Source organism: Medicago truncatula, chromosome 6 (genome assembly GCF_003473485.1).
Source record: "Medicago truncatula cultivar Jemalong A17 chromosome 6, MtrunA17r5.0-ANR, whole genome shotgun sequence".
Lineage (NCBI taxonomy): Eukaryota > Viridiplantae > Streptophyta > Magnoliopsida > Fabales > Fabaceae > Medicago > Medicago truncatula.
The window spans coordinates 23,152,131-23,164,771 of NC_053047.1; the positions used below are offsets into that span (position 1 = coordinate 23,152,131).

At 31.0% G+C, this 12,641-nt stretch overlaps 1 protein-coding gene across 1 annotated transcript; it reads left to right on the top strand.

Moving 5' to 3' along the window:
- The first annotated feature begins 2,456 nt into the window (after positions 1 to 2,456).
- LOC25479920 ((-)-kolavenyl diphosphate synthase TPS28, chloroplastic) lies at positions 2,457 to 10,935 on the top strand. Its single transcript, XM_039826667.1, has 8 exons — positions 2,457 to 2,686; positions 2,800 to 2,897; positions 7,126 to 7,364; positions 9,097 to 9,209; positions 9,442 to 9,572; positions 10,212 to 10,315; positions 10,478 to 10,579; positions 10,660 to 10,935. Exons 3-8 carry the CDS (start codon positions 7,291 to 7,293, stop codon positions 10,664 to 10,666), a joined length of 531 nt encoding a protein of 176 aa, XP_039682601.1. The 5' UTR covers positions 2,457 to 2,686; positions 2,800 to 2,897; positions 7,126 to 7,290; the 3' UTR covers positions 10,667 to 10,935.
- The last annotated feature ends 1,706 nt before the right edge of the window (positions 10,936 to 12,641 follow it).

Consider the following 12,641-nt stretch of genomic DNA (forward strand, 5'->3'; position numbering starts at 1 on the left):
ATGTAGTATATCTTTTAACAATTTTCATTTCCTAATTTGTTTCATCAGTTCTCTCTCTTTGAGATCACGATTTCCTAATTTTCAGCCATGACCCTCTCCTCTTTCTTCATCCCCTTCATCTTCTTCTATCTCTTTATTCCTCTATTTGTTTCTACTCTCTTTCTCTTATTATCAATTTCCAAACCATTTTATCATGATAGTTTTTTTGTGTACCATTTTTTCACAAGTTTTCATCATTGTATTTCTTATTTCCTCTCTTATTTTTGATCAAGTGAAAAAAACGTCAATTGCTTCCATCAATTCAGATTGAATTCAATTGGAAATTGAATACTTGAATTCCTTGCAAATTGGCATAGTTAAGGCAATTGATATGTCAATGAATTGAAAGCCATACGAACTCTAAAACAAAAAAATCATACTTGAACTCAAACGGATTCCAGTACATCTAAATAAATCACACATTTGAATTCGGTACAATCTCATTATGAGAAGGGAGAGAATCCGGCGGAACAAATTAGGAAATAAAAATCACATTAAATATGATACATGATACTTTTAAGTTTTCAATTATTAGCCTTTGGATTAAAAGAAATCAATGGTTAAAATTTAGTATCAACGGATCCTGACTATATATATTTCAAAACATAATTTAGAAATTTATAAATTCTATTTTTTTTTTCTTTCAAAAAAAAAAATTTCTATTTTTTGAGAGAGGAAATTTATAATTTCTAAATACTAGTTTGCTTATTATAATACAATCTTAAAAAAAAATAATAAATAAACAAAGACCAAATAAAAATGGATACTTTCACACATTCAAAATGCAAAACCTGCAATATTGACTAAGTAACAAATAATTTATTAGTTAGAGACTAAAATATTCTTAACCATTTATAGCTAAAAGGGAATTTGTTAACAAATCTCAATATTAACAATTTAGCCCACACAAAAATCAAGTATCATGGTTGATTAAGAATCACTTATGAAATAAACTCGTCACGTCCATTTTTTTCGTCATTATTGTAAAAAAAAAATTATCTCCAATAAATTATAATTATTAAATTGTTAAAAATATTTTAATTTAATCATAATAATATAAAATCTATACTTAAAATTATATGTGATTGTTTGACAATATAATTTATTTTATATGATACTATATTAATTCAGATTCAATGAATGTATACAATTATAACTGTCAAACCTTTACTAAAACATTGTATCCAAAAAAATCTTTACCAAATTACGATATATAGTTTTATAGTCATGTAGTCAAACCTTTGCTAAAACATAGTACCAAAAAAAAAATCTTTACCAAATTAAGATATATCATTTTATAGTCATATAGTCAAACCTTTGCTAAAACATTGTAACAAAAAAATCTTTATCAAATTAAGGTATATACAAAAAAAAAAAAATGCATGAACCAATAATTTTGAGGCGAATCCAAAAACAAATTTAATATCACTTAGTTTCATTTCCTTCATGTTATTTATAACAATCACATATATACTTTGAAATCATTGTAAATCATAAGAACCAGTGCATCATTAGTAAAACAAAAAAAAAATGCATAATGACTTCCCAGATTTCCTTCTTCCTTAGTCTCTTGCCTCCATCATTTTGCTTGACACATATTTTCAAGTTCCACTATCCTTTCAATTTATCCGTCAACAATCATATCATTCTTTGAGAGGTATATTAGTATATATGTTTTTCTTTTCAATCTTAATTAAATTCTTATTTTCAACGATTTGTCTTGTTAGATATTTTAAAATAAATTAAAGTTATTATATTGGAGGTGAAATGATGCTATCATTTTTTTTTAGTTTGATATGGTGTATACAACATATTTTCTTGCCATTGATTAATACTTATCAACCACTTTGGTCTCCATATCAAAACAATGATTGTTGGATTAATTTGATGGTTAATAATATACACCTTGACAGTTAAACTAATCCAATAACATTTTTTTTTTAGGAATAGTCAAACTACGAAATTTGTCTGAGGAAGTTATCGTTTGTAGATAATTTGTGGTCTATATTATCCTAAAAGCTTTTGTTGGAAAATCAAACTAATTAAAACTTAATTAGAAGTACACAAAATGTTTGTGTTTATATGACTCAAATATTGTACAAATTTGATATAAAAAATATATATTTATGTATGACCGCCTATAAGAATGAATGTCTATATATACATCTCAATCTCAATCAATCACTATATCATCTTCTCTCTCATCTAACACATGCTGTGTTAGGAACTCAAGGAAAAAATATGATATATTTTCAATAAAACCATTGACGTCTAATATTTTACAAATTTGATATAAAAAATATATATTTATGTGTGACTGTCTATAAGAACGAATGGCTATATATACATCTCAATATTAGTATATTTGAATCTCAATCCATTGTTATATTTTAACTTTATACTATTCATCTTCTCTCTCGTCTAACACATATGTTGTGTTAGTAACTCAATGAAAAAAGATGATATATTTTCAATAAAACTACTGACCTCTAATTATTATTTTTCTCAATAATTTTTTTGCTATAATTAAATATATCTTTTAAATTTTTAGTGATTAATTTACTGAATATTTGTATAGGTATACATCCCCTCCGAATCATCGTAGGAAAACAGAATGTTGACAGATTTCGTTCAATACGCTCTCAAGGTGATATACATTTTACTTGGATTTTGAGAATAGATTCATATTTTCACACATTATCTTTGAAGTAATTAATTTTTAAAATGAAATATTAAAATTAATGTGATGACTCTATTTAGCAAAATATGTTAATGAAGTTTCTCAAGATAACGTGCCTTCTATCGAATGGGTCGAGACTCTGGAGATGGATAACAAAGAGGACACATCTTTTCATCAGGTATGTTATCACTATTAATCCATCTCTTATATTAACAATATGAACACTTTTTTTCATGTTTATAAAATTTTTTTTTTTTACTTAAAATCTCATTATGGAGACCTGAAATATATCTTGTATAACATTATGTGTTCAATATCACTACGTTTGTGAAGTAGTAGAGGAAGGAAGTGTGGACATGAATAGATTCGCAATAAAGATTTATCTAGAAAGTGTGATGACAAAGTAAATTAATGTTGATAAGTTTATGTGATGTCAATCCTCATATGTCATATTAATAATGTACCAATAAGAAGTTAACAACATACAAAGATTTTAAAAGCTGACATAAATAGCTTTAAATAGGAGATTATGAATGATAAATCCACTTTTGTTGAAAATAAAATTTGAAAGATGCATCATGCATATGGTGTTATAAATGAAAGTAGTATGGGTTAACCAATTGGTGCCTCATAAATAGACAATGCCAATGTGAAGATTGTAACGCCCTATTTCTATTAAAGCGATAAAACACGCGGATAATACATATATTCAAGAAATAAACGCTACATCATCATACAAAAACCAAAACAACATGCATGTATAAAATTCTCAACAGTTGCAGCGGATATAAACCATATACTTCAAGCATACATGCCATGATATCAAAATACATAATCATAAAAATCCTCCAAGTCCCGACAAATGGGTAAATCTCCAAACATGAATAAATCCAAAACAGATAATCTAGATAATCAAAACAGACAGCTAGATCAGAGCCTATCCTAGACTCTAAGACACGATAGCGGAGATAGCTCCCGCTATCCAAGCAACCACCGAGCAACTCACCAAAGCAACTAATCCTGCACAATATCTACCCATCCATACAGACAGGTAGGCGGTCCATCACACATAAGTATTACATCAATCATAATCACATAAACAAATATAAGCATTCAAGGATTCATGCATAACACATATACATAACCATCCCTCCTAGAATACTAGCATCACATGATTTTTATCCCCCATCATAACATTTCAAGCAATCAAATTACTAATATAGCATAGCAACATGTTCAATAACTAATCAAGTCATCGACATAAGCTCATCATTCATCAACAACAATCAAGAAAGGAATACTCACATTATTCTTCATTTAGAATACATAACTCAACAATACATTTCAAAGTTATAAGCAAGTAATTATCATTATCAAAGGAATCACAAAAACATATATGTATATACAAATATACAATTCTCACCTCATCACTATTACCAAAACATTTATCATCGAGTAGATTCATCAAGTGTATAAGCACAAGTAAGCAAGATGTGCAATTAGAGAATAGATCATTTGTTTACAACCATCGACAAAATCCACCAATGTACATATACACAATCCACATAAATCACATCATTCAATAATTTCACTAATGCACAAATTCATCAAATCACATATTCAATTATGACATAATTCATCAACCAATCAATTCCAAATATCACAAGCATGTATTCATCAAACACACTTATCATCAACAATCATCATTCACATGCAACAAATAAGACTCATGTCAACATGATATGCACCTAGTTCGACACATATATGCATGTGGTACCAAATAACCTCAAGGTAGTCACCTTCGATGCAACAAAAACATCGTATGTAAGAATTCACACCCATTTTACATAATCACCGAAGTAAAAGAGCTCAACTCTTTTACAGCTACAAGACTCAACATGACTATGATGCATGGACATACAAGCAAAGACTCGACAATGCAATATCACCTCATAATTTTCACAAAAATATAAAGGACAACTTCCAAATATATTGATCATCTCCACAACAATTGCATTATCAAGTATTTACGTCCACACAACATTCAAGTCATAATTCAAATAAGAGTCATCATCAAGTTATCACCATAATCATCAATAATCATCAATATCATTCAACATCAACTACATCATATAGTTTCACCACTCCAAATATTTCTCATATTCCAAGTAAGAGAACATACAACATCTTATGATAAATATCATATCCAACATATAACAATTCATTCACACATCTTCACTTAGTCATAAGATAATTGACTTAAAAGAATCTTTTCCGATAAAACCATATCAAGTGGCAAACGGCCGACCTTGATAACTCTTAAGTAAGATAACAATATAAAGTTTGAAAACTCACCAAACAATCTTAATCAATCATGTAATCAAGGGCTTAAGCCACTTACAAACCATTAAACATTAGTTCAAAGAATAGCTGAAGTAATTACTTTTTTCCTTCTTTTTAATAAAATTTTCTTGAGTGTACCGGTGTAGGATGGAGGTATCTCGGGGACCCAACCTAGTTGGGATGTCGATGACGTCTCTTGATGATGTGTCCACTCTCCTAGTTTATAAAAAAAAAGTATGATAAAACCCAAGTTAACATTTTTCACATTCCCACCCGAAATTCACGTTTAACATGATTAAGATGTTTGACTAACGTTACAAGTCTTACCTAAGTCTATATGAGATGTAGGTTTAACTTGTAATCTTATTCATTTCATAAAAATTCAATTTAACAAAATCCGGAATTTCCAAAAATCTCCAAGTTTCAACCCAAAACGGAAAATCCCAAATTTGAATGAGCTAAACATGTTCCAGTAGGTTTAGGGGTTCAAAAAGTAGTTAAACAAGTTGAAATAATCATTTTACAAAGCTCGGATTGGCTCCCTAAGCGTGCAAGTTCCAGTAGCTACTGTGACTGCACGCTTAAGCGTCCAGTCATCAGCTCTGCACAAAAACTCTCGAGTTCCTCCCCTTTTTCACCCAAAATCCCCAATTTTGATCTCCCAATGCCCAAATATGTTTCCAAAGTTTGTTTATAGGTCATAGTACTCAAAATGGCTCTCAAGAACACATCAAACATAACAACAATTGACATCTTAACATAATTCAACAAATCAACCCATTTTCACCAAACCAACAACAACAACTTATTTCTCATCATCAAATCATGATTTATGAACATCCAAGCCATGAATCATCATCAACAACATTACCTAGCAACAACAACTTCAATTGAACATGAATCTTATCACAATTCAACAACAACATAGCATAATTAATCAATTTGAGTATAATTCAACATATATCACTTTCTCATACTTTGAACATGAAATTTCACCAACAACAATTCAATTATCAACAACTTCATGCGTTCAAACATAACATCATAATTGGAGCACGAATTCTAACAATAATAAACAATTAATCAATTACTCATTTAAGCACTTATTCATACAACAATTGAAAATTTAAACTAAAAATGATTATAATTTAATTCTAACCCCATTACCTTAATTATCATCAATTCCTAGCCCAAGCTTCACTTTAGCTCCTAGGTTCTCTCCAACTCTTGAATCTTCAAGCTCCTCTTCTCTCTAACCCCTTTTTCCTCTTTTCCTTCACTTTCTCTCTCTACCTCTCTCAAAATATCTATGTAATTAAACATTGTGTGATATTTTCTCTTAAGACAAGTCTTATATATTCTATTCTCTTAATGAGCTTAACCCTAAAACCCTAGTGGACTTAACCCACTCCAACTCAATTCTAAAATGTTTCTATTAATGATCACTTAACGGTAAAATACTAGCAACGGTTACTCAACAGTAAAATACTAAAAATAATCCTCACCATAAATAACTAATTTACCCTTACTCACAAAATGATCAAAATACCCCTGAGTCCAAAATGACTAAATTACCCTTCTAACACGAAAACCCATTAAAATGCACCCAATGATAAACAATCACACACAAGCACATATAGACACACAATAAAAATAATTAAAATAAATGTAACGAAAACCGGGCTGTTACAAAGATGTATTCCACACCAAAGCAGTAACCAATTGTTAAAAGTGAAAGAATAAAAATAGTTTCTCGCAAAAGGTTTCCCCTTAGTAAAAATTCTTCTACGCTTTCCTTATTTGTTGAGTGCTTTCCTTGCAAAAAAATATTGTGTATTTTGTTCTTCTTTTCTCATCTCTTATTTTAGTCCCGTGGTAATTTTAGTTTTCTTTCATAGTTCATACTCTTATTATATGCATAATTAATTTTATTATTTCAAAAATTCTCTTACATTAATTCTTTTGTGAGGGGATGGTCATAGTAATTAGAGGCAAACTAATATTTTACTTCTGACATAAAATCAAGAAAGATAAATGTACTTAGCTATCAATTTATTTTGAAGGTTTTGGTGACAAAGGAGATTAGGAAGCGGGTAAATGCAATGAAATTGATGTTAGGGATAATGGAAGATGGAGAGATAACCATATCAGCTTTATGATACAGCTGGGGTTGCTCTAATAAAAAATGTTAATGATGAAAATACACCACAGTTTCCATCTTCTCTTGAATGGATTGTCAATACTTTCGCTTGTGTTATAGCATTGAGATCATGGAATATGCACCCGCAGATGTGTCAAAAGGGTAATTCTATACATAATATGGAAAAATTATAAGTATTTAATTAGTTATGGAATATGCACTCTTTATCACCTTAAATATAATATATATTTTAAAATTATGTACATACTCTACAATTGTCTTAAATGCGATTTCATGTTATGAGATTGTTGAATAAATATTTCATCATTTTAAAACATACTTCTAATTTTATTAATGGACGTTATATTATATAATTTAAACATGCATGACAAATAAATTAAAGTAAACACTCAAACACCCCTAGAGTTTTATTGGTTATGTACCCATCATCCAACCATTCAATGTTATATTCTATTTTATATTTATTTTGTTATTTAAAACTAAATTCAAAATTTTGGTAAACTTTAAGTTCGGTCTACCGACACAAGAGAAATTTCAAGTTAGTTAAAAGTTTACCTTAAACTAATTAGAAAAAAACCATTATATTCCCTTTAATCCTTGTTACAAGAAAAAAAAACATCAATATCAATGAACCTATTAATTGAAATACTAGCAAACACTACTCCACTTACGCTGGAATAATAATGTATGCATGAGGATTAAGCTAGCCATGAACTCATATGTTCTATTTCTCATCCATTTTAAATTCAAATACTAGCAAACACTACTTCATTTGGAAATATAGGCACATGTACAATAGGTTAAAGCAGTAAAACAGTTGCGGTGTGACATATTTTATAACGCGAGTTTGACTAAATTTGGGTGCAAAGTGAAATAATGAGGGAATTTAAAATGATAAAACAACATGCTTATCGGTTCAAATTTACATACTTTAGGGGTTGAAATTGCATCCCCTGGATTTTATAAATTTGAACCGATAAGCATGTAGTTTTATCATTTTGAATCCCCTCACTATTTCACTTTGCACCCAAATTTAGTCAAACTCGGGTAACGAAACCTGCCACACCGCAACTATTTTACTACTTTAACCTTCTGTACAACTATCTCTATTTCCAAGTGGAGTAGTGTTTGCTAGTATTTGAATTTAAAATTGAGAAATAGAACAAATGAGTTGGTGGTTAGCTTAATCCCCATGCATCCATTATTATTCTAGTGCAAGTGGAGTAGTGTTTACTAGTATTTGAATTAATAATATCATTGATATTGATGTTTTTTTCTTGTAACAAGGATTAGATGGAATATAATAGTTTTTTTTTTAATTAATTTAAGGTAAATTTTTAAATAACTTTAAATTTCTTTGTGTATCGGTAGACCTTACGTAAAATTAACCAAAAATTTGAATTTTCTGTTTAAATAATGAATGGTTGGATGATGGGTACATAACAAACAAAACTCTAGGGGTGTCGGAGTGTTTACCTCAGTTTATTTTAAATTATATAATAAACTTATCCATTAATAAAATTTGAAGTATGTGTTTTAAAATGATGAAATATTTATCCAAATGTCTTTCCTGTGGACTTATATGAACACATGTGGGTTGTGGATCGGCTCGAACGCCTTGGAATTTTGAGATATTTTCAACAAGAGATCAGGGAGTCTGTGAATTATGTGTCAAGGTACATATATGATAAGTGGATTACAATTTGCAAATAGTTGAAAAAAAAAGTATGAATGTGAGAACACATATATATTTATGATATATATATGCTGAAAATGTACCAAATGCACCGCCTTTCTATATGATTATTCACTTGATAAATGTAATTTGAAAATTTTAGATATTGGCTTGACAAATGTAATTTGAAAATTTTAGATATTGGACTAAGAAAGGTATTTGTTGGGCGAGAAATTCGGAGGTTCAAGATATAAATGATACAGCAATGGGATTTAGAATCCTAAGGTTGCATGGCCACCAAGTTTCACCCGGTAAGTTCTTAGATTTCACCAACTTATAAAGAGTAAAATGAGAAATTAAGGTTGATATTTCAATTTGAAAATAATTTATTATGTATGCGCGAATACTATCAATTATTAATGTTGTCATCAATAATTGATTAATTAGTACTTCACTAAAACTATAAAGTGGGTTGTTCATTTTCGAGAAGTCGGATATGTAAGTTTCATCAAGCTGTTACTGACATGTTCAATCTATATATAGATTCTCAAGTGCTATTTCAAGAGAAGATTCTTGAAGATGCCAAGAATTTTTCAGCCAAGTATTTAAAAAAGAAACGTGCTGCTAATGAGCTCTTAGATAAATGGATCATAACCAATGATTTACCTGGCAAGGTGAGCTCTAATTTCATTCTTACTGATTTCAAAGTTTATGGGAGCATAGTTCCCCATAATTCTTAAAATCCAAACCCATCGGAAGTACACATTCGGACGGAAGAAGTTTTTCTCACGTCTGGATGGGTGAATCCAAAGAGAATTGTGTTTTTTTTGGCATTTGCACGTATACTTCTAATTAAGTTCATGTGAATTCCACTGAATTATGTATGACTCATTTTCAAAATAACGAGACCATATAAATTTTAATCTTAATGATGTGTTTCGTCCTTGCAATTAAACGTCATTTAAAAATTAATCCCAGTAATCGCTAATCCTAGCAATTTACCCTTGCATTGTTTAATCATTTAAAATTTCGTCCTTTGACCAACTTAATCACTGCCACGTCATCAAATTAGCAAAATGGCATGAGAATGGACAAAAATATCATCGTCATCCATTCGGGAAATGCAATTTTTACCCCTGTCTTCATCTTCTTCTCATAATAAAGACTAGGGTATTTTTAACCATATTTTGAAGGAAAAAAAGTCTCAGAGTTTATTGCAGACATTTCCTACCGATGCATACAGTAAAAAAAACAAGAAATACATTGAGAATTGATAAATTTATGTTGATAATTTTAGCCCATTTACATTGTAGCAAACACTCTACAGCTGTGGGTTATGCTCTGGATGTCATGGTATGCTAGCTTACCCAGATTACGGTGGTGAAAATGATGTTTGGATTGGCAAGACCCTTTACAGGTAAGAATCTTAATTTTACATTGAACGTGCTGACTCAGATCATTGACTGCAAAACAATTTCACCTTTACCTAATAGCTTAGAACTAAGTAATAGAGTCTTCACTACCAAAAAGATTTAGGGTTTAATACTATATGCCTCTATTTTTCTATTTATTTTGATAGGATGCCGTACATGACCAATGATGTTTATCTTGAGCTTGCAAAGTTGGATTACAACAATTGTCAAGCAATGCATTATGATGAATGGAAAGAAGAAATCCAAAGGTAAGGGTAGTAACCACGAAATACTCTCTAAAATGCTTCACTCAATGAAAGCAATAACTAATGATGCATTGCAATATTAGGTGGTAAATGGAATCAGAACTAGAAGGGTTTGGATTGAGCAAAGAGAGTATGTTGTTTGCTTATCATGTAGCAGCAGCCAGCATATTTGAGCCTGAGAGGTCTCTAGAGAGACTTGCATGGGCAAAAACAACAGCTTTGCTGCAAATACTGGAGTCGAATTTCAAAGATGAAGAAACTAGGAAGGGTTTGTAGATCAGTTCAATAAATGCATTAATGGAGGAAACTGTTCAGACGAGTAAACAACATATCTTTCATATACTATTTATCTTTCTAACAATTATTGTGTACGCTTATTAATGTGTCTTAAAATTTTAGATTCACTTATTTAATGATGTATATGGTTCATAATACGGACCAATACATCATTAAATAAATGTACATAAAAAGTAAATTTTTCCTATATATTAGAACGGAGGGAGTATCTGGCATATCTAGTAATAATGTTTTGACTTTTTGTCTCAATACTTATTTTTTCCTTTGTAAATCTATAGGGTTGTCAAGTTGTCAAATAAATTGTCAACTAAATGGTTGTTCAAATAACACATCAAGTTATAGGCTGCATAATATACTAACCAAGTCTGAAAGTGAACCTTACAATTTTTAGTCAAATTTAATAAAATATTATTTATATTCACTATTTAATAAACAACCATTTTTGAGATGTGTATATTTGACACAACCTGCTGATCTGAAACAAATAAGGATTGGGATGAGACATATATGTCTCAGTGAGTTCTACCTAATCCTAGGCTATAGGTAACCTCGGGGGAATCCTAGGGTCACCACGTGTCTACAATACAACCTGACGGTTGATTAAACGCGTGCGGAGCTTGCTTACCCAGACGGTCGTGCATACTAGAGCCGTCATAAGGTTCTTTGTATCATAAGTCATAAGGCTTGTCTTACATTCTACATGTCATGGCAGTCAAGCGAACCTAGGACCGCTCTATCGAGATACGCTAAACGCTTCAAGGTCTAAACATAACTTATTCATGACATGCTCCTAAACTAGATGATCTGGGAGTTACGAAGGCCGTCGACAGTACCTCATCCTAACTTGTTCTATTGGATAAGCTTGTTCTTTTCTTGAAACATATCATAATCATATTCATAATCATGTTCATTCATTATGTTAGCGGTTAGCGTTGAACAAAAAATATTATTTGAGTTCATTTTACGGAGTGTATCTGTGGAGTAACCCCGAGTACAATCCCTTACTTGACCGATGAAAACCTAGCTAAGGTACATCGGACTCCCTCAGTGACGTGCGGGCCTACCTTGCGGAGCGTATCCCGTTCCCCTGGCGAGAACCTCTCGTATCCCCCTTGGCAAGGATAACGGTAAGACATGACACCTACATCTTACTTTATGGTCTTGACCATATATGATAATTTGTCTTAGTACTTACTTACTTAATCATAACTTAACTTGCTTAGGGTTCTAGCTAACATTCTAGTTTCTCGACGATCTATGTCGAGGTTCTATGCTTTAACCCCACTCTTAGTTCATCGTTACCCGAATAACATGCTTAAACTCTCTTGGCCATTCTTGAAATATATGCTAATTTTGCCATGATTTTCATTTCGAGAATCGTTCGTTGTAATGTGCGTTGCTTCAATGATGTCTATGGGTTTTATAGCTGGAAAACATTGCGATAAAAAGTATCGAACGGCACCACAGGCCCCCCTAAGAATCCACAAGCCAATTGGCAAAATGGGAAGGCAGACCCATTTCGCCAATGGTGAGTTTCTTCTGGGAGATTTTGCTATTAGCTAAATATATCGCTAATAGAGAATTTCTTCGGGTCCTGAAATGCAGCACTCGAATTTTCACCCCAAACATCTCAAAACTTGTTCCTGCAATGCACAATACCTTCTAGCAGCATGTATAAACATCAAGAATCATTAGCATGGCAATATTAACACATAATCAACAAGATTTGGCATTGGGTACTAAAATTCTTACTAAACTAAACTCAACT

Excerpts from the sequence above, each read along its gene's own strand:
- LOC25479920 (XM_039826667.1), top strand. The coding sequence starts at position 7,291 with ATGGATTGTCAATACTTTCGCTTGTGTTATAGCATTGAGATCATGGAA. Across the intron at positions 9,210-9,441 it reads TGGCCACCAAGTTTCACCCG|ATTCTCAAGTGCTATTTCAA; the intron begins GTAAGTTCTTAG and ends ATCTATATATAG. Across the intron at positions 9,573-10,211 it reads CCAATGATTTACCTGGCAAG|CAAACACTCTACAGCTGTGG; the intron begins GTGAGCTCTAAT and ends TTTACATTGTAG.